At 48.5% G+C, this 22,236-nt stretch overlaps 1 protein-coding gene across 3 annotated transcripts in view; it reads right to left on the reverse strand.

The window, feature by feature from the left end:
* Positions 1–16,917: 16,917 nt before the first annotated feature.
* The window catches only part of ESR1 (estrogen receptor 1), a 304,587-nt gene continuing 299,268 nt past the window's right edge, over positions 16,918–22,236 (reverse strand). For all 3 annotated transcript variants that reach the window (XM_036317796.1, XM_036317794.1, XM_036317795.1), the window contains one exon: positions 16,918–21,262. In XM_036317796.1, coding sequence (XP_036173689.1) covers positions 21,028–21,262 — 235 coding nt within the window. In that variant the 3' untranslated portion in view covers positions 16,918–21,027. The remainder of the gene's footprint in view (positions 21,263–22,236) is intronic.

Genomic DNA, 22,236 nt, shown 5'->3' on the forward strand with positions numbered 1-22,236 from the left:
AGCTTCCATGATGCTGTAGCCTGAGCGCCTTCCTACCTTGGGGTCCTGCGTCTCTTTAAGCCCCGGGCCCTAGGCAGACCTTCTAATTCACTCCCTGGGGTATGGCCTCAGAGGTTACATTTCAAACAGATGCCTGGGGTGATTTTAGCCCTATTACCTGTGGAAAAGCACCACTCTATACCTTCCTGCTCCATCTTTTTGTTCTCACCACACCCCTCCTCCCTCTCAAGATAACTCACAAGCTGCCTCCTCCTGGAAGACCTTCCTGATCACTGCTGGACTGGACTGAAGACTTCTCTCCACTGAACTTTCCCATCACCCGAGTTGAGTTCTGCTTTCTACTGCCAGGTCGCTCCTTTCTTATCTCCCCCGGAACCTCCCCCAGGAAACAGACTGGAGTTGTGCTCTTTTCTAAAGAAGACAAACCTGTGCGTGGTATGTTTTCTGTCTGCTGCTTCTGGGAGGGCTGCGAGCGGTGGTGGAGATTGGACTTGAGAGGGTCCAATCTGAGAGGGTCACTCTTCAGGCCTTGTTCTTCCTCACTTCCCTTTCTTCTCTGCTCCAAAACCCGGGATGTGCGGTCTGGCCTCTCGAGCAGTCCAGCCCTTCAAGAGCCACCTTTTGCCACTGTGAGCGAACTCGCTCTACAGCGAGACATGGGTCGTGGGAAAGACCAGCACAGAGGGACTCCAGAGCCCTCTCTCCGCATCGCTGAACTGCCTTACTCAACATCCCCCATCCCCAAAGAAGCAACTGTTAAATGTGGCTGAAAAAAAAATCTTAGCGTATAGTCCCTGTGTGCCTTCCTCAAAACCCCTGTGCAACACTCAGTGGGATGTATGATGCACATTTTTATTACAATTTTCAAAGATTTAAATAACAGGGTATTGGAATGAAACAAAAGTAGGAACCACTGATGAGTGGAAGCATTGGACTATGAGATGATGGCTTTCCCCCGATGATAGTAGGACCCGTCTAGCCAGGACCAAGACAGACAGTCACAGAAGAGACAAGGGTTTCTGCCCAGAGCCCTCATATACTTGAATGCCCACTGCGGAGAGGACACGGGGTCATGTAGGAGCACCCTAACCTGCACCAGCAGCTGCCTTGGAGAGGGAGAGGGAGGGAGGGAGGAAGAGAGAGAGAGAGGAGAGAGAGAGAGAGAGAGAGAGAGAGAGAGAGAGAGAGAGAGAGAAAGGAGCTTCCTGGATGAGGTGGGGGCTTTGAAAGTATATTAAGAGGCTAAAGGGACACTGATGGCTGCTAAAGAGGCTGTCAGATTTCTGAGTGACAGGCCGGCAGATAGGGAGCGATGTCCCAAGAGAGTGGTGGGTGAGGAAGGGCACAGCAAGGAGACCGTCCACTGACCGGGAAGGGTGGAATTCATAACACGTTGGTGATGAGATTCCCACCAGCAAACAGGAAATGTTAGAAAAGCTGAGGAACCAGAAAAACCTATAAAGCTAAGAGGGGGGAAGTAAGGGTCAGAAACTAAAAACCATGACTTAATAAGAAATCCAGAGAGGAGTGAAAGATGGGGAGGAGGGAGCTATGCCAGGGAGCAGGAATAGCTCCTGGAAAATGGGGTGGCAACAGCTTCCCTTATTTTTGTAATAAGTGAGAAAGCAGGCCTTTGAAAGGCTTGGATGGCCCGGTCAGATGGCTCAGTGGTTGAGTGTCAACCTATGACCCAGGAGGTCATAGTTCAATTCTCAGTCAGGGCCCATGCCTGGGTTGTGGGCTCTGTCTTCAGTAGGGGAATGCAGGGGGCAGCCAATCAATGATTCTCGCTCATCATTGATGTTTCTCTCTCTCTGCCTCTCCCTTCCTCTCTGAAATCAATAAAAATAGATAAATATATATTTTTAAAAAACAACAGAAAGAAAGGCTTGGATGGGAAATTTAGCAGCTGATTTCTGAGAGTGCCTGTAGAGAGGCAACCTGGGGTAGACTGATTTACAGCCTATGTCCTGGAGCCAATTATTAAGAAATTAAAGCTACAAAATTTTATTAACAAACCACATAAGTGATTAAAAAGCAAAAAATAAAAATAAAAATGGTGGAGAGAGTTGATTTATGAAGCTGTTCGGCAGGGTCCCAGGAGCTGGGCTGGACGGGCCTGAGCTGGCCCAATGGTGGGGCTCTCTGCCCCGCCCACCAGCCCGCCATCCCCGTCACCCATGCATCCATGGGGAACTGTGCAGAAATAAAATGCCCTCGGAGTAAACGCTGAGTAGATCCAGGAACGCCCAGAAGAACAGCATCCACCCGCATCACAAGTACTTATGGGCCGCCCATCCCGGGGCAGAAACTGCCCACACTCCTCAGGAGCCCGGCCTCGGCCAGGACTCCTAGTTACTTGCTGTCTAGTTACCGTAAAAACCAGTCCTCGCTGGGCCTGTGACACACGGAAGCACCCATATTTTCCTTCACCGTTTATGTCCTGAAACTTGAGATGAAGGCAAATGAGGGGGCTAGAAAGGAACCCAACAGAAACCGTTTCTAATTCAGGGGAGAAAAGGGCGATGAAGTCTGTGAGATCTGCCCCAACTTTCTGTCAGCAAATTTCCTCTCCTTTTAACGTCTCTGTCACCTGGTTTATGCTAGAGTGGGTGTTAGTCTGCAGACGCGGACAGGTGCAGGGGTTGACCAGCATCGAGGCGGTTCTCAGCGCAGTCATCGGCAGCACCAAGGCGTTGATTCGGGTGATGGGGGCGGGGGGGGGGCGGATTTACCAGGAGTGGTCATTTCAGGTTTAACTAAATATTACATTGTGGTGATTGTGGTCAATTCTCAGACCTAAAGTAGCCTAGAGACAGTGAAACACAAGCAATGACTGTTTTTTCTTTAGTTTCTGGCTTCTCCTTAACTTCTCCCGCGGGTTTTAACACATCCACGAGGAATCCATTTGTGGGTACCACAGAGGGACCTGAATTTGAGGGAGATCCCTCATTCAGATGAGAAAGAGGAGTGACTGGTTTGTTGGGGGCACCTCGCGCAGCCTCTGCCAAGCAGCCCTCTGTGGGAAGAGGTCTGGTCCTTCGCTGGGCAGAGGCGGAGCCAGATGAATTGACGGCGAAGGCAGCAGCATCCTGGAGGCTAAGGGAGCTGGACCACACCGGGCGATGAGGAATACTCTCTCTGGGGAGCCGAGGAAGCCAGTTGGGTCTGATCTTTCTAAAATACGAAGGTCATAGTAAAATGAATCAGCCTTGTGATTCTTTTTTTTAGCCATTCCTCAGTGCAGGAACAGGAATGTAACTGAATTTGAAGACCCCAGTTACATGAGGAGAAGAAAGTCCTCTGTAAGCTGTGCACAGACGACTGCGTTCGATGCCATGGGCGGTGGAGAAGAAACCCTGGTCTCTGGGTTGACTAGACACATCTTGGGCCTCCCAGGGGTGCCCTCCTATACCAGCTACGTCCTGCCAGACACATTCCTGAGGCAACTGCTGGGCTCAGAGGGTGATGCTGCCAACATCCAGGACAGCTCCAGGCAGCCACCCCTTTAGCCCTCAAACCACCCAGCGCAGCTCGCAGCTCACCCTCGTCCCCCACACCAACACCCCACCCCCACCCCACCCCGTGGGATTGCAGATGGACGGTGACTGTAGGGATGCGTTCTGCTCTAGGCAGTCCACTCAGGTCAGCGGCCTTCGAGTGTGGCCCAGGCCAGGGGCATCAGCGTCTCCTGGCAGCAATGCACCAATTGTGGCTCCAGCAGTGCCTTCCAGGCTACCACCTGCCCGGGTTCCTCATCCTGGGACCTTTCACTCCCCCCAGCAAGCCACAATGGCAGGTGGTGTAAGCAATTCCCCCGTCAGCCCCACCACACACACTGACTTGTAATGTCAGCTCCATCAAGAAACAGTTTTCCATATAAACCTGGATTTTTATTCTGGATGCTGTCCTGTGCAGCTGATCTAGTGTTCCATTGCTGTCTATAGAGTATGGATTAAAGTATGTATATATGTATATTATAGAAATATAATAAATATAAAATATAAGTCTGTATAACTATTAATACCCTAGTCTAGTATATTAGTTACTTTGTTATAAGTTTTAATACTTCACAGGAGAAAAACCATTTCTTCCTCTTCTTTGTATTTTCTATTTTAAAAGCTAATTGGTTTTTTTTTAAATCAGTCATTTGATTTGCAAAAGATTCTCTTGTTTTCTAAAGAAAAATGAACAGTTCCCTGTCTCCCCCTCTATTGCCTCCCAGTGTGGTGTTACCTTTCTGTGCCTTTTGATTTTCTTATTTGAACAGCACACGCGTGTGTGTTTTTTTAAATTGGATCTATTTTTATGACTCTGTGACTGGCAGTTTTCACTTGACAATATTCCGGGGACCTATCGATACGTACATTCCCATCATTGCTGCATAAGAAAGACCGGTTTCTTTCAATCGTTGTTTTCCTCCGGGTTTTTCCTATTCTCAGCGCAGGAAACGCCCCAGTGTGGACATGCGTGCCAATCTCTGTGTAGTGCTGCGTCTGTTCCCCTCAGATGCATGGTTTCAGGTGGAATTACTGAATGCAAAGGGTATGTACATTCCCAATGTTATCTGGTAAATTCTGCCAGATTACTTTCTGGGAAGTTGCCATGGTTTACAATCCCACCCACAGACCCTGAGAGAACCCTTTTCCTCAGACCTGGCCTAAATCTAGAGCACTGCCTTCCAAATGAGGGGAACCATTCCCAAATTATTAACGTCCAAATCCTGCGCATTAGAATCCCACAGGGGGCTTTTTAAAAAGTAGAACTCCAGGCCTCACCCCAAATCAAGTAAACTCTGGTCTCTGGGGAGCAGCCTCGTCTGAAGTTCTCTGGGTGATTCCCATGTGAACACAAGTTCAAGAGGCCGGACTAGATGTTATCAGTTTTCTGAAATATTGCCCAATTGAGGGCGACAGTAGCTCTTTGTTCTTAAAGTTTGCATTTTTGTCACCAGTTTATATTTAAATTGTATGTTGCTGCATTTGATTTGCCTCTGTGGGAAGTCTGTCTTATTCTCTATTGTTTATAGGTTTTTTGTTTTTACTCTTTTATACTATTTCCAAGAAACTCTTTGTATATTAGAAAAATTAACTCTGTATGTCATCCACCTTAACTTTATACAGTTCCTGTAGTTGCACAGAAAGTTTTAATTTTCATGCCATCAAATCTGACAGGTTCCCTTTCCTTTATAGATTCTAGATAGTCTACATTAAGAAGGCTTTTCACTCCAAGATTATGCAAACGTTTGCTTGTATTTTCTTCTAGTAGGTCTATAATCAATCTGGAACCACTTCATAGTTGATGTAAATTAAGGAATCTCTTTGTTATTTTCCAAATAAATAGACAACTGTCTCATGCCAGTTAGAAAGGTAACTCCTTTTATTACTAGTTCTTAGCAACTTAGATATCAGTCAGCAGGGGCCTTGTTGAATAAAAGATAGTACACACACAATATTTACTATAATGCTGCAATTTTTGTAATGAGATCAATCTAAATTTATTTATTGGGGAAGATCTCTACCATATAGTCTTACATTTTAAATATATATATAGAATAGTTTCTAAAATATGCTCCCATTTTTGTTGGAAAAAATGTTAATTACATGAGACAAGGAAAAAAATGAGAGAGAAAATTCAAGGCACAACAATGTGAATAGAGTAATGAGGGGGGAGAAACCATTTTAAATACTTAAATTGTGACAAGGAGAATGAGTTGTTTTTAAGGTCCAAGTTACTGTAATAGTAATGATAATTTTAAAAGACAAAAAAAAAGATACTTCTGTTTTTGAATGAAGAGACATTTCATTTACTTGTCAGTTAAAAAAAAAAAAAAAAACCCACAAAAACCCACAATTGTGGTGTGCCCAAAAGAAATGGCGACAGGTAATTTATTCACAGTGGAATCCTGGTGGCTCTGGGTGACCATCAAGCATGTGCTCTGTGTTGGTTCCAGGGATAAGAGCAAAGGTGGTGCAGGCCCCCGATTTCCGATGAGGGGGCTTCCCAACCTGGGCTCCTGCTGAATCCGGAGCGAAGAGCTTTCCTGGGAGAACAGCTTTCCTCCAAATGAGACTCATTCATTCAAGAAAAACCTCAACTTCTAAACCACCACCCTCCCCCAGAAGTCACCCTGCTTGTAGGTGAAATCAGTCCATCAGCCTGATGCCCGGAAGTGAGGGGGCAGGGAAACCAACAGCCTCCTGGAAGTCACGTGCAGAGTTCACTGGTGCCTTTCAGGAGCCACAGGTTTGCCCTGTTTGGCGTTTCCCCTGAAACCTGCTCCCACTCAACGACCCCCCTCAAGATTCTGCCCACTGGGGTGTGGCTTAGGCCTGGGGCTCAGTCCCTGTCCCTGTCTCCCCAACAACCCCATGGCCCTCCTTCATGGAGTCTGCTGATCAGAATGAGAAACTGACAGGGAATCAGTTTGTCTCTCTTCTGAGATGGGTGGGGAGGACAGGACTGTGTTCTGATGCTGCCCAATCAAGGTCACAAGGGCAGCCCATGGCCTATTTCCATAGACTCTTGATCCAAGGGTGGGCTTTATATTTTCAAAAGGTTGTTTGCTGGCCACTTTAAGTAAGACGCTTGCTCTCTGGCTCTTTACAGAAAAAGTTGGCCAACCCCTGAGAAGGAGTTGCCCAAGACAAACATGGGTAGTGGCAGAACTGCTTGCTCTAGGCATGACCCTGGGCCTTTCAGATGCCTGTGTCCTGACAAGACTTCTCAACGACATCATCCCATGGGGTCAGCTCAGCACTTGACCAACTCTCCCAACCTCACTCTGCCTGCTGCTCGGGGTTCTTCCTCTCAAAACACCTCTATGGCTTCCATAAATAATCCTTCCTTCCTTCCTTCCTTCCTTCCTTCCTTCCTTCCTTCCTTCCTTCCTTCCTTCCTTCCTTCCTTCCTTCCTTCCTTCCTTCCTCCCCTAGAGTGTTTATTGGATTTGGTTGGGGCTGGAGCTCCACTGTCTTTGGAGTGGTAATGGTGCCCTCTCTCATGAGTAATAGGCACAAAGGGCTCTGTAAACTGGTTGGCCCCTCAGAGTTGGCAGTGTTTTTGTCCTACTAGAGCAGGGGTGGGCAAACTTTTTGACTCGAGGGCCACAATGGGTTCTTAAACTGGACTGGAGGGTCGGAACAAAAGCATGGATGGAGTGTTTGTGTGAACTAATATAAATTCAAAGTAAACATCATTACATAAAAGGGTACGGTCTTTTTTTTTTTTTTAGTTTTATTCATTTCAAACAGGCCGGATCCGTCCCGCGGGCCTTAGTTTGCCCACGGCTGTACTAGAGGCATCTGCCAGGTGAGTGGCCCTCTGTTCCCTCAGCTATGGTGCTACCTCAGGAAGGGAAGGGTCCTGCCCGCTTCAGAGCTTCTTTCTCAGAGCTGGGCCCTTCCCTTTGGCAAAGAGAGCACACACGGCTTTGAGAGCTCAGTGGGAGTGGGGAGTACATGATCAGGGTGGTGGCATAGTTTGGCAGGTGATACACCTTGTTTGTTCAGGGGTCTGGATCTTTTTTATTGGCTAGATGAGGTCCTTGCACCATTTCCCTGGGGCCTTCAAACCATTTCTTCTCTGGTGGATTTTTTGGTACCCAGAGGTACCCTAGGGGCCTACATGGCCCTGGAAGCTGCTGAAAGCTGGAGTCTCCAATATCCCAGAGGGTGGGGACCCAGGGACGAGAAGGACTCACCTGTCAGACTGCTCTCCTGGACACGGGACACAGGAAATTGGAAAGGACCAGGCTCCCTCTCTCCCCTTGCCACAAGAACAACTTCTTGTTTTATTAATAAAACAATATTATTAATAAAAGATAAAAGAGTATCTGTTTTTTCTTTCTGCCTCTATGCAATCATGGAAAATAAATTTAAAATCTCCACACTGCTTTAGGCTCTCTGATGGAGGCTTTCCATTGTTTGGTTAAACCCAGGCCGGAGTTTGCAGCTTTTCCCATCGGAAGAAGCTGGGAGCTGCCTGGAGTTCTGTCCTTTGGAGCTGCAGAGCTTCCCGTTTCCTCAACCCAGGTTCTGGAGGCCCTGGGCAAAAGCAGTTGGTACCAACATTGGCAAATAGTTAAAGCAAGCTTCTCTCCCAGACCTCCTGTCTTTTCATAAATGTGCTAATGCTTTTTCCTTACACATATTTTTTTAGCTTTTGAGAATGGATTGGATTGTAAGCATTGTAAAAGGGTGTTTTAAAATCCTATATAATAAAGAGGTAACATGCAAATTGACCATCATGCCTTCACACAATATGGCCGCCTGCATGTGGTCACAAGACGGCTGGCAGGGGAGGGCAGTTGGAGGCAACCAGGCCTGTAGGGAGGGCAGCTGGGGGCAACCAGGCCTGCAGGGAGGGCAGCTGGGGGCAACCAGGCCTGCAGGGGAGGCCAGTTGGGGGAAAACAGGTCAGCAGGGGAGGGCAGTTGGGGGCTACCGGGCCTGCAGGGGAGTGTAGTTGGGGGGGACCAGGCCTGCAGGGGAGGGCAGTTGGGGGCAACCAGGGTGGCTGGGGAGGGCAGTGGAGGGCAATCAGGCCAGCAGGGGAGCAGTTAAGCATCGATCAGGCTGGCAGGGGAGTGGTTGGGGGGGATCAGGCTGACAGGCAGAAGCAGTTAGGAGCAATCTGGCAGGCAGGCAGGCGAGGGGTTTGGAGCCAGCAGTCCCGGATTGTGAGAGGGATGTCCAACTGCCGGTTTAGGCCCAGGGACATCCCCCCCCCCCTCCAGTGAATGAATTTTGTGCACCGGACCTCTAGTATTTAATAATAGCCCGGCCGGTGTGGCTCAGTTAGTTGAATATTATCCCGTGCACCAGGAAGTCCCTGGTTTGATTCCTGGCCAGGGCATTTGCAGGGGTTGCGGGCTCCATCCCCAGTAGGGGGCATGCAGGAGGCAGATGATCTCATCAATGTTTCTATCTCTCTCTCCCTCTCCCTTTCTCTTAAGTCAATAAAAACATATCTTAAAAAGTATGTAATAAACTCAAATATTTAATAATAAAAATATTTAATAATAACGTCAAAGGTAGATGAATGGTCATTTGCTCTAGTTTGTAATCCATTCTTAGTGAAGCATCGAGCAGCTCTGGAGTGGCCCCTCCACTCCTTCCCTTCATTTAGGAGGAAGGACTGTGGTTGAGCCCAGAAACCCACCTGCCTCTGTGTGCTGGAGGGACTGGGGCGATGCAAAGCAGCTCCTAGAGGCGGTGACAGGACCCCTCCTGTCCTTTCCTCACTCTCCCCTCGCCTCCCCCCCAGTTCCCCTCCTGCCTGTGGTCTGGGCCCTGGGTATTGACACATGCTCTTTCTGGTGGCAAATGTGGAAACACTTGGGAATCCTTACAGCTTAAACTCCGCGGAGCCCGGGCAAACTCAATCATTCAATCAGCCCATAAAAATGTTTACCAGCTCACCAACCTTTCATTGGCCTTTCCCACACTTATTGATTTCTCAATAAAAGAGCATCTGATGACAGCTGCAGTGCTGGAGAAAGGTCGCGTGGGGCCCTGAGCCTGGAGAGTCACCCAGAGTGTGTCTGTCCCACAGCCGCTGGGTCGCTGGCCCTGGGCAGAGCCGCCTGAGTCAGCCACTGTGCAGGCCCTTTCTCTGCAGTAACTGACCCGGCCACTGAGCCTTTCCTACCCAGTTTCAAAATCACTTTTGAAAATGTTAGCATTGCTTCCTTTCCTTGTTCCAGCCCCCCCCCCCCCCCCTTCCATCTCATTAGGATGAAAGCCTCTATTTCATCCCTTCTCACAGACACCCAGGGCCTTGGCCGTCTGCTGTAGTCTTGCTCCTGGGCCCTGAGAGAGGCGCTGGTCTTGTGACCAGGGGAGGGAGGGTGCCCGGCCCAGGTGCCATCATCTCTGAAACAGGCCTCCCGCTGCGAGGGTGCCGCTGCCTCCACGTTCAATGTCTCCGGTCATGGCTAGAAATAGAGCTCCTGCCAAGGCCTAGGTCCAGCGGAAAATCTCTCCTGGGCTCACCCACTGCTCCTGGCAGACCTGGCCAGGAAAAGTGCCTGCCGTGACCTCGGGCACAACAGCTCTGGCACCAGTGCCGGGGTGATAGCAGGAGAGCCTGCCTGCGGAGGCCACCCACCGGGAAGAGAGGAACAACATCCCCAGAACTTCCGAGCATTCAGCATCGCAGTGTTTCTTTGAAGAGTCCCATTTCGCCTTAAAAGTTCATCTGACCTCTCTTTTCTACTCATCAAGTGTGGAAGCTTGTTTACATACAAAAGGAGCACTCTCTGTGGCTTCCAGTAAGATGTCACCTCTGCTCTGTGACTAAGCCACCCCCAGGGAGCTCAAGCCCTGGTTCAGAGATGCCCGTGTTTACAGGCAGAGGGATCCCATGTCTGCGTTCACCCGATCTCTGATCCCCGGAACCTTACCTAAGGGTGTTAATCCCCAGTTTCCGCATTTATAAAGAATGATGTATCCACCCCAGGCCGGGACTCGATGGGCCGCACAGATGCCACCCAGGACAGGTGGCGGGGCCACAGAGTGGAGCTTCTGTGACTTTTGCTGTCCTGACACTATTTTTTCTTTTTAAACATATTTTTATTGCTTTCAGAGAGGAAGGAAGAGGAGAGAGAGAGAGAGAGAGAGAGAGAGAGAGAGAGAGAGAGAGAGAGAGAGAGAGAGAGAAACATCAATGATGAGAGAGAATCATCCATCGGCTGCCTCCTGCACACCCCCTGGAGGTTCGAGCCCGCAGCCCGGGCATGTGCCCTGACCAGGAATTGAACCGTGACCGCCCGGTTCATAAGTCAGTGCTCAACCACCTAGCCACGCCGGCCAGGCTATCCCGCCGCTCTTGAATGCCCGTACCAGCAAGGGTTCCACTGTCTAAATCACTCCATCACCATCACCCTTGTCTGGCTGGAGAGGCCTTCCTGGTGCACATGGACCGCCTCTATTCCTGTTGACTCTGACAGCGAGGCGGCTCACGTCTACCCGGTGCTGTCTGTTTGGGGACAGTCTGTTTGGGGCTGTGGTGAGCAGGCCCTGAGAGACCTGGCCAAGGACCTGCTTGGCTGTCTGTGGCCCAGCGTCCTGGCACTGTGTCACCCTGACTGGAGCCCCACCAACTGCTCAGTCCATGTGCAGGTGGGAAGGTGTGCAGGGGAAGCCATGCCAACACCATTATCTTCCTCCTCCTCTTTTGGGGTGTACTGATGAGGTCCTTGGGCTTCTATGTGTAGGCGGTTCTGCTGGAAGTGGGCACAACTGCTGAGCCCCCACCCCTTACCTCACCCCCCTACAGTTCTTCCCAGTGGCCTTTGCCCTCTTCTTGGGCTACACCCACTTTCTGGCCACAACCACTGGCGTGACGTCCTCCTGGGCCTCCTGCAGGGGGTGCTGGCGGCCTGCCTCACTGTCTGTCACTCTCCAACTTCTTCAAAACCGGCCCCCACAGCAATGCCTGGAGGAGGAAGAGCTGAAATGGAAGCCCAGCCCATCAGGACACTGACCCTGGGCAGGCAGACTACAACCACCAGAGGTACCCAGTCTCCAAATGCTGAGACTAGGAGCCTCCAGGCAGGGCTTGTCTGTGCGTCCAGACTGGGCTCAGGCTGAGTCAGCATGTCCGTGGTGTTGGCAGGGCTCTCACCTGGTGGTGATGAGGCCTCTGGACAGGCTCCAGGTGCCCAGCTTGGTTTCCAGAAGGGTTTCTACTAATCTCACCCCTGTGTACTGGACCAACGGTCTGGGGGTGCCCAGGGTCCTCCATTGTGAATAGAGCTCCCTCAGTACCCCTTCTTCTTTTGGGCTAGGGAGAGGACCAAGAGATTCTGATAAATGCTGTTTTTGTAAAATGTAGTGTATATGTGGATTTTTTAGTATTTGCTTACAATAAATACATCTCTACCCTCATATAAAGCTAGTACCTGGTATAGTGAAGCACCAATAAATGGTACTCTTTTTTAAAAAATATATTTTTTTTATTGATTCAGAGAGGGAGGGAGAGGGAGAGAGAGAGACAGGAAAATCAATGATGAGAATCATTAATCAGCTGCCTCCTGCACACCCCCTACTGGGGATCAAGCCCAAAACCCAGGCATGTGCTCTTGACTGGAGTCGAACCCTAGAAACCTTCAGTCCACAGGCCAATGCTCTATCCACTGAGCCAAACTGGCTAGAGCTAACTGGTACTCTTGAGTGTATGCTTGCACATGTGTTGTAACTCAGAGCTGAAAGGAAAATCAAAGATCATTCCATCTGCTGAGAGAGCCCCTTCACCATTTAGAGGTGGCCCAGTCCATGCCCAGGTGCTTCCTGTGGCAGAGAATTCACCGCACCTGTACCTTCAAGCAGACAGCCCACATAATCCGTAGGCCAGTGGTTCTCAACTTGTGGGTCGCGACCCCTTTGGGGGTCGAACGACCCTTTCACAGGGGTTGCCTAAGACCATTAGAAAACACATATATAATTACATATTGTTTTTGTGATTAATCACTATGCTTTAATTATGTTCAATTTGTAACAATGAAATTGGGGGTCACCACAACATGAGGAACTGTATTAAAGGGTTGCGGCATTAGGAAGGTTGAGGACCACTGCCATAGGCGGTTCCGGTGGAAAGTACATTTCTATCTTGAATGATCACCTCTCTTCTTGCCTTAGCTTTCGTCTTTATGGTGGTCACAAATATTTCAATTTTAAGGCACCATCATAATGAACTTAAAACTAGCTTTTTAATGCTTTTTAATGCTTTTTATTATTTAGTCCAAATAATAAAAGTAATGAAAATTTGCTGCCTCAGAATTTGCTGTTCTTGGAGCAGCAAGTCTAAATAGAGCAACCCCGAATTTAAATGTCCCCAAAGGCTTAAGATATGTCACGTTGGAAAATGTGACCTGGAGTCACTGTGAGAGTTGAATCTACCCCCAGTCAGGCATTCTGACTTTGACACACCCCAAGGGTAGGTTTTGAAAGTCCCACAGATCGCCCTAGCTGGTTTGGCTCAGTGGATAGAGCATTGGCCTGTGGACTGAACGGTCCCAGGTTGGAGTCCGTTCAAGGGCATATGCCTGGTTGTGGGCTCAATTCCCAGTAGGGAGCGTGCTGGAGGTAGCCGATCAATGATTCTCTTTCATCATTGATGTTTCTATCTCTCCCTCTCTCTTCCTCTCTGAAATCAATTTTTAAAAAATAAAAAGACAAATAAAATAAATAAGAAATAAAAGGCCCACAGATTGCTGAACATTTTCCCCATAGCTCGCTGAACACTGGAGATAACACATGGCACATGCAGTCTGTTCCTTGGCGTTTTGAGAAGAATAAGGGAGACAGCAGGGTGTGTGGAGAGGGGGACTTCTGCTTATGGCCGGCCAAGTGAGGCGATGGGTAAATCCTCGCTCCCAAAAGCAACTATAAACCTCCACAAAGCTGATGAAATCAACCACTTCAGCACTCTGCGAAGTGACCAGAGGCATCCAACACTGTGAGTGGTGTTTATGCCTAAACAACTGCTGAGCTTCGGGTAATTGCAGTGCAAGCCTGTGGCCTTCTTGCTTGGGCTGCTTCCATTCCCCACCCCCACCCCATTTTGGTCAGGATCAGAGCAGGGCATGTCAGGAGGACTGGCAGTCTGTTGCTGTGACCAGGGTCCCGGGCAGCTCACTTGACTGGGCAGATGAGCAGGAGGCTCAGGCCGTACCACCCTGCAGCTGAGGCTGTGGCTGTGGCTGTGGCAGCGCATTCCTGGCTGAGGCTGTGTAACATGCGCAGCAGAGACCAGAAAGTTCCCAGGCAAAAAGCTGATATAGACTTGACCACAGCCTAACAGCCCAGCATGCTCCCCATCCACTCGCAGACCCAGCAGCTGAGGAGAGAGGCCTGACTGGCCCCAGGTGCTGGGCAATCTCTGTCTAGTGATTAGGTAGCTGCAGAGCTATGCAGACACAGGGGCAATTCCTAGGAAGTCAGGCTGAGAAACCAAAACAAGAAACCCAGCGGAAATGCCAGAGGCCAAACACTGTAGGAGAGACAATTTCTCACATTTAACCCACTGTGAGCTGCTAAACAAAGACACGACAACAGAGTGCAGTACCAGCAGCAACCACCTTAGGAGGGATCAGAATCCAGACTTGCTACAAAATAGGGTCTAAAATGTTCAGTTTTCAGTAGAAATGATAAGATATGCAAAGAAACACGAAAGTGTGACCCATACTCATAAATGAAAGCGGGCAAAAGAAACTGTGTGTGCCTCCCCAGACATTGCTTGTAGCCAACAAAGACTTCAAGCGGCTAATATAAATGGATTAAGATATCTAAAGGAAATCATGTTTAAAGAATTAAAGTGTGACGACAATGAATCAACAAATAGGAATTCTTGATAAGAGATAGAAATTATAGGGGAAAAGAACTAAATTTTTATGTTGGAGCTGAAATAGACAATAACTGAAACGAAACATTCACTATCAAAATTCAACCTCAAATTCAAGGTGGCAGATGAAAAAACAAAAACTGTCCCCTTGAAATCAGAAAATAGAAATCACTTAATTTGAGGAACAGAGAGGAGGGGGAAAAAAAAGAAAAAATGAACAGAGCTTCAGAAACTTGTGGGACAACATCAAAGGTATCGACAGGTATTTAATGACAGTCACCAATAACTCAAATCCACAGGAAGAAATGAAAAGTGCTGAAAATATAAACACAGAGATTAATATTTTGAAAGTCTATAAATATATTTTTCTCATTTCTTATGTAACTTCTTTAAATGATATAAAGTTGTATCAGCCAGTAAATATAACATTTTATTGTTGAATTTATAACATATGTACATGTAATGTACACAACAATAATAATACAAAGGAGGGAGAGAGAATGGAGCTATTTTGGTGCAAAGGTTTTTATTTTATCAGTTAATATTAGGCTGAAAGAGACTGTCACTCAGGTGCATACTGTAAGATCAACCACTAAGAAAATAATTTCAAGTGAGAAAAAAATCAACAGAAAAATTAAAATATAACCTAAAAATATTTAACAAAAATAGAGGGGCCAAGAAGGAGGAAAAGAGAAACAAAAAGAAGATGTACAAAACAATAACAAAGTGGAAATCCACACATAACAATTATCCCATTAAACATCCATGCTCACAGCGTGATAACAGTTACAACAGTGATAGCCACTCTGTACTGAGAGTTTACTATGTGTGGTCCCATAGTAGGCATTTTAGATATTTCTCTTTTTTTTAATCCTCATAACAGCCCTACGGGGTGGTATTGTTCTTATTTCCATTTTAGACAGGAGGAAACCGAAGAAAATCAGGATTGAAGAACTTGACCACGGATAATAGAACAAGAAAACAAAAGAGTTACTTAGAAATCAAAATGACTCAAATAATGTGAAGAACCTAACTTAGTCCAAATAAAGACATGAGCACAGACAGGCCATTGGAAAGGGCTTGGGAAGGGGAGAGTCAGTTCAGTGCCCACCACAGTCCTTCGATGCCCTCAGCGAATTAACCCACATCGTCTCCACAGCAGCCCTTCGAGGCAGGTGGCCACATTCTCTCCATAGGTGAAGAGAGCAAGGCAGGGGAAATTACCTTGCCCAAGGTCACACAATAAATGGCAGTGAGGCTCCACCCTGAGAGTATAGCAGCAGAGCCTGTGTGTGTATGATGTTGCCTCTCAATGAGTCAGACTGTTTTCCCTCCAAATCCATGAGGCAAATCACAGAGAGAATGGCTAAAAGGGAATGTGCAGGCAGCTGTGCAAAGGCAAGGAGTCATGAAATGGAAACCTGGGGGATGCACCGGTCATTCCTGCTTTGCTTCTGTGATGGGTGGAAAGGTTTTGGAGTGAATTATGTAAGTTTTGGGTCATTCATTCATCCGTTCACTCGTTCATTCATAAAAAATTTATCCTCAAGCTTCCTTCTTCATGCTCACTGGAAAGGGTTCGAGGTAAGGCATTAGAAAACAACTCCAGTTTTAGTGAGCACCTCATAGAATGCTCACATCCAACCTATGAATTAGGTGTTATGATCATCATTTTGTTGACAAGGAAGTGGAAAATCTATCATAATAATAAAAGCATAATATACAAATCGACCAAACGACCAAACAGCAGAATGACTGTCCAGACGACTGTCCAGATGACCTTCCGGACGACCACACTATGACACACACTGGCGCCACGCCATCCAAGGCGGATGAGATGTGATTGGTTGGGAGGCCCCGCCATTGCCCCATGATCCCCTGCAGAGATGAGGCCCAGGCCACCCTCTGCAAGGCAATCAATGGGGGTGGGGGGTGGCTCCATGATCGATTGCCCCACAGAGGGAGGCCCAGGCCACTGGCCAGTGACGCTGTGGAGGGTATGTGGGGCCAGCCAGTGATCACCCTGCAGAGGGAAGCTTAGGCCAGCCAAGCAATCACACCCCATGCCTATCGCCCGCAGAGGGAGGCGACTAATGGTGGTGGGGGGGGGGTGGGGGGGCAGCGCCACACAGATAGTAAGCAGTGGCAGCAGCGGGGGCGGGGCCTGCTGCTGGCAGCTGGGGGAAGGAAAAGCCCCAATAGGCCCTGATTGCTGGTTAGGCCTAGGGACCCTACCCAAGGAGTCCCGGACTGTGAGAGGGAGCAGGTCAGCTGAAGGACACCCCTCCCCTTCACCCCTGTGCACGAATTTCATGCACCAGGCCTCTAGTCTATCCTAAAACCTGTTTGTGGTCTTGAGGCCAGGTGTGCCTGACTCCAGTGTCCACACACTTCCTCCCATGCCTGGAAGAAGAAGGGGTCACAGATGTGGACAGGGAGCCTGGCTTCTGACTGATGGTCAGGATCCATGTGCTCAATAGACGCATTTCATCATTGTGGTCTCAGGCGGTCAGCGGTGAAGCACTGGCAAGAAGCAGAGCTTACAAAAAAACAAAAACCTGTTGTCTTTTGTCTAGTTTTTTATTTGAACATCAAATAGGTTGAGAAAATTGTTTACAGGTGCTTGAGCATCCCATGGATTCTTTTCTTTTTAAAAGTGCAAAAGAGGTTTACAAGTGTGTTTCATTAAACAAAGCAAAGCTGCAAACAAAACAGAATCACATCAGTAATAGAATGCATCGGCATAAGGGCGTATTAATCCATCCAAAACAATTTGGCATTTGAGCCTTTCCCCATAAGACAAGAGCTCTACACTGAAGAGTATGTAGTGCACAAAAAAGCATTGTTTGTAAGTCATGAGAGAACATAAACTGGCATAATGTCACGTATGAATTCAAGTCTCTGTAACCAATGACCTCTCTGTGAATGCAAAGGGGTCCGTGTCTCAGGCACCTGCTCATGGGGCTTCGTGCTGTCTCCAGGGTACACAGCTCTGTGGAAACACACTCAACATGGGTTTGGAACATGGCAGCATTTACACATATTAAAAGTTCAGGCACATTTGGATGAAAAAAAAAAAAGAATAGAAATTTTTCTTGAATATCTAAAAGACAGTGCAAAAATTGAAGTGCCATAATAGAGGCAGCAGTTACTTAGAAAACAATTGAAAATGACTTAGAAAGAGGCCACTCTCGCTTTAATCCAAAGGGAAAAGAAATGCAGTCAGAAACAGAGTCGTCAGACTAATGAGAGGATGGGTGTTTGGAGCCACAGTAGAATTCATTTGCTGCAGCCGAGGGTGATATGTTTTCGGGGAGTTCACCTAAGGAAGTGGGCAGTGTGATCTGGTCATCTGCCCAATGCTTGCCTTCCTAACCTAGTGCATGACTCTCTCTGCCTTTACTAACCAGTTTCCCAAAGCAGATTTGCCTTGAATGTTAGACATGACGATGATCCAAGTGATCATCCCCAGGGTACGTGGTCCGTCTCAAGAGTTGGCGTGAGATTTGAAATAGGACAAGATTTGGAATGGGTTCCATGTAGGGGTGCTCTAAACCAATAGCCTACATCAATGGCCATTTCAATGTGTCAGATGAGAACACGTGGACGCGACTGAAAGCAAATTCTCAGCAAGTCCCTTATCTGCTCAGCCCCCAAAAGGCATGGGATATTGGCATGGTTAAACATACAGCGTCAACAGGGAAATCTACTCACAGACTACACTTCCTTAGGGATTTTGCAACCCACATGGGATCTTCTCTTTGGATGAACTAGCCTCTCTGATTGTGCGTGAGGCATTACAGAATCGGGACCGCAAGCTGAGAGCTCGGCAGTGGCCAAAAGAAACACAGACTACTGTCCGTGCCTCGGGCTGTACTGTGGGTGTCGCCTGCTCTGCCCTGGAACACGAGCTGTCATTTTAGCAATGGCTGTCAGATAGAGCTAGTTATTTGTGGTTTCTAGGGTAGAAGTCTGAACCCCGGTGCATACCCCAGACAGCAGTATTGACCTGACTCACCATGCTTTCCAGCTTTTTATTACTGTATTTCCCATTCTCCAAATTCCTGAACCCACTTGCCCACAGTACCCCCGGCCCAGGCCAATCATGTCTTTTAAACTCTAAACTGCCTCATGGTGAGGGGGTAACACAGCATGTTCCCTGCACCCAATAGCAACATTCGCCGCAAAGCGTCAGCTGCCCATTAGTGGCACTTCAAATGAGAATAAAAAGAGATTTCTAAAATTATTTGAGACTCCTGGGCTAACATTCCAGCCATCTGGTATTCTCTGCCCATTTCAAATGTAGTAGTACCTTAACATGATTACAAACGACATTTGATGAATAATGTAAAACCCTCCACTGTAGTATTGTTTGGATTTAGCTGGTATTATATCATCTATAGTCCTAATTTTTTTGTTTGTTTTTATTTTTTTAAAAGAAAATCTAAGTATAAACATTAAAAAGAACCCACTGACCCATTAGCTACAGTCCAAAAATATTACTACTAATAGTTTGGTAAAGCAAAATTAGCTGCCCTGAATAAATTTTCCTTTTCAGGCATAATCTCTGCTACATAAGATTGTCTATCATTCAATATCCAACAATAGGCATCTGGATTAGTGCTGTTTTGTCTACTGTGGATACAGAAGTTGATATGAAATGTGATCTTCATTTAAATGAATAATCACCAGGCCTTAGGCATCAATGACTACTTACAGAAAAACTGAATATGTTTGTTGGTTTTGCATGTTAACCCAGTCAAATCAAATCCAGAACAGAAGTACTACATTCAGTTGTCTGATAAACAAGCATTGCAATTTCAAAAATATATATATTATACTATATAAGGTGCTTATTAAACAAAACAACAAAGGAATTATGTACTAAACATATTCTTAATGATGACACATAAAACTGCCCCCAAATTTAGATGCACATGTATGGAAAAATCTTTTTTTTTTCGGTCCCTCCCTGGGTCCCAGTCCTTTGGCGACCACTGGCTGGGCCATTAGAAAGGAGTGAAATCCACTCTGTGAAACAGGCATCCCCGGAGACGCCCTGGGAGCTTGGCTGGGTTATTGGCCGACACATCACCTCCCGTGGGATTCTAATGACAGACAGGGAGGTCACCGGCAGAAACCAAACTTGCTTTTCAGCTGAGAAGAGGAAACCCATAATTGCTCTCTGCAAGCAAGGGTCCTGGGGAAGGCTGCCCTTGGCTGGGGTGAGACTTTCTTTTTTCGTCTCTAGTCAATAGGTTCCTGGGGCTCAATTCTCATCTCACTCTCCCGGCTTGTGGAGTTTAATGAAATGAGCTCTCGGGGCAGTTCCCCACTTCCCAGGCCCTTCTGTTTAGATGATCTCTCAGTCACCAAGGGCACGTGTAGTCTGAGCAAGCCCAGGCGCCTGAATAGGGGGTGCTCCTCTCCTCGCCCACCCCCCCTCACACCCACCGCGGCTTCAGGATGTGCTGGGCCAACTACTGGGATGCAGCTGCCCCTGCTGCTGCTTCCAATCAGGGCCCTGCGGGAAGTAAAGACAAGGAGGCCAGCCCCCGAGTCCCAGGGCAGCCACAGCGCAGTGTGGCAAGGCCACTCCGCCTCACAGTGTCACCCAGTGTCTACCCTGCTCTCCTCGCTGTGCTCTGGCGCCGACACTCGTGCACATGTACTCACGTAGCCCAGTGCCCCGGGGCTCACAGTGTCACCTGGGTGCCCACCCCTTTCAAGCGATTTTGGTCATCGGCTGGGCACTACGCATGACTAGTTCCACCTTCCAAGGAAATGACACGCCAGGAAGAGCCCAGGAGAGCGCCCTCGCGGCGAGTGTGGGGCCACAGCACAGCAGGTCCGCGAGTCCCGCGGGGAGGGGGCTCTCTTTTATAAAACAAAGAGGAAAAACCCAGAATGTGCCCCTCACCGGCGGCCCTGGAGGTGACTTCACTGGGATCGGCTTGCTGTTTCCCACAGGCCCAGGGGAAGCCAGGCTTCACCGGACCCGGGGTGCTCTCGGAAGCCAGTGGGAGAGCGCGGCCAACCGGAAGGTCAGTGTGTGCCGCTGACAGCGAGGGGGCCTCCCTTCCCTGCGTGCGTCTTGTATTCCTATAGGGGAAGTGAGCAGACAGTCACCGAACAGGCAGCTACAGCCAAGCAACAGAGCAGAAGCTTGAAGGTGTTACTTTAATCAAAAGGTACATGACTATAGGAATACAAGAGGATGCTAAAGAAACCCTCCATCTAGCTTTCTCCAAGTCGGCAGTTAAAGGAGCCACTTCCAATGCTTCCCTGTGGCTTAGATTCATTAAAAAGTGCTTCGCAGAGGCGCAGCGTCCACTCCCCGGGCCTGGCTCTTGGTAAGTAGCTTCAGTGCACACTCATCGGAGCCCCAGCTCAGAGGCCGAGTTCAGTCACGACCAGCTCCAGGAATCCTCATGCTTAGCAACGTAGCGAAGGGAGAAGGACAGCTCTCACCAAGAAGTTAGCCCTGGAATCCCTCTGGCTGTTCCCGAAAGAAGGCGTGCCACTAAGGACTGAGCAAGCAGACGAAAGGCCACTCAGGGTAGGAAGCCGTGGTGGTGGGTGCAAGCCGGAGTGTGTTCAGGAGCAGGGTTTTGCTATGGTGGTGTATGACGTGGGGAGAACGCTGCGGGGATTCTCAGACACTCGGGGGGTGGGGAGCCCTCAGACCGTGTTGGGGAAACCCTCTGCCTCCCCACTGATGTAATACGTTGGCAGGGAATGTGGTAAAGTTGGGCCCGTGGTGGCCATCTGGCCCTGGTGCGGCTCCTCCATGGGGGCGGCCCCGCGGCTGGCCGGGGCGTGCAGGCGGTGGGCATCCAGCATCTCCAGCAGCAGGTCGTACAGGGGCACCACGTTCTTGCACTTCATGTTGTACAGGTGCTCCATGCCTTTGTTACTGCAGGTGGAGGGGGGGAGAAGGGGGGGCAGACACAGAGAGAGGATGCGTCAGACCATCGCAAACCCCAGGCCCTGACACTCCCAGACAGCAACAGTGAACACTCCGAACACACTGCCCATCGCTCTTCCTGTTTAAAGAGCCATTTTGGGGGTTTGCTGTGCAGGCGGCCTCCTCCCGCGGACTCGAATGCGGGTCTAGTCCAGTGATGGTGAACCTTTTGAGCTCCGCGTGCCAGCATTTTGAAAACCCTAACTTCACTCTGGTGCCGTGTCACATATAGAAATTTTTTGATCTTTGCAACCATAGTAAAACAAAGACTTATGTTTTTGATATTTATTTTATATATTTAAATGCCATTTAACAAAGAAAAATCAACCAAAAAAATGAGTTCGCGTGTCACCTCTGACACGGGCGTCATAGGTTCGCCATCACTGGCCGCAATACATCTCAACAGAGAACCGATGAGATGGATATACAGCCCAGCGGAGGGACTTTTGTAAAATGTGGAAGACAGTTCAAGAAGGTCTCTTGCTTCAAACTTTCAAAGGGCTTTCCACTTAACTCAGAATAACATCTACATGTCTTTCCATGCTCTACAAGGCGCCACTGAAGTGGCTGCCCCCACCTCTCAGCGCTCCTCCCGCCCCTCTCCCCACCCTGGGTTTGTGCTGGCGGCTGAAGAAACTGAGCGCTTTTCCTTCCAGACTCAGGGTGCCTGCACCTGCTGTCCTGCTGCCCCAAGTGCACGGCCCCGACCTCCCAATCCACCTCCTCAGAAAGGCCACGGCCTCGGCCCCTGCAGCCCCAGCCACCCCCTGTGACGTTACTCTATGTTCCCACCTGAAATTCTTCTTCTCACGTATGTCTGTATTTATATTTATCCTTGACCCCCCACGCACACACACTCATCAACATACACACCGCAAGTTCCAGGAGGGGCAGCAATTTGCCCATCCTATAGGCCTACAACT

Source organism: Myotis myotis, unplaced genomic scaffold (genome assembly GCF_014108235.1).
Source record: "Myotis myotis isolate mMyoMyo1 unplaced genomic scaffold, mMyoMyo1.p scaffold_m19_p_7, whole genome shotgun sequence".
NCBI lineage: Eukaryota > Metazoa > Chordata > Mammalia > Chiroptera > Vespertilionidae > Myotis > Myotis myotis.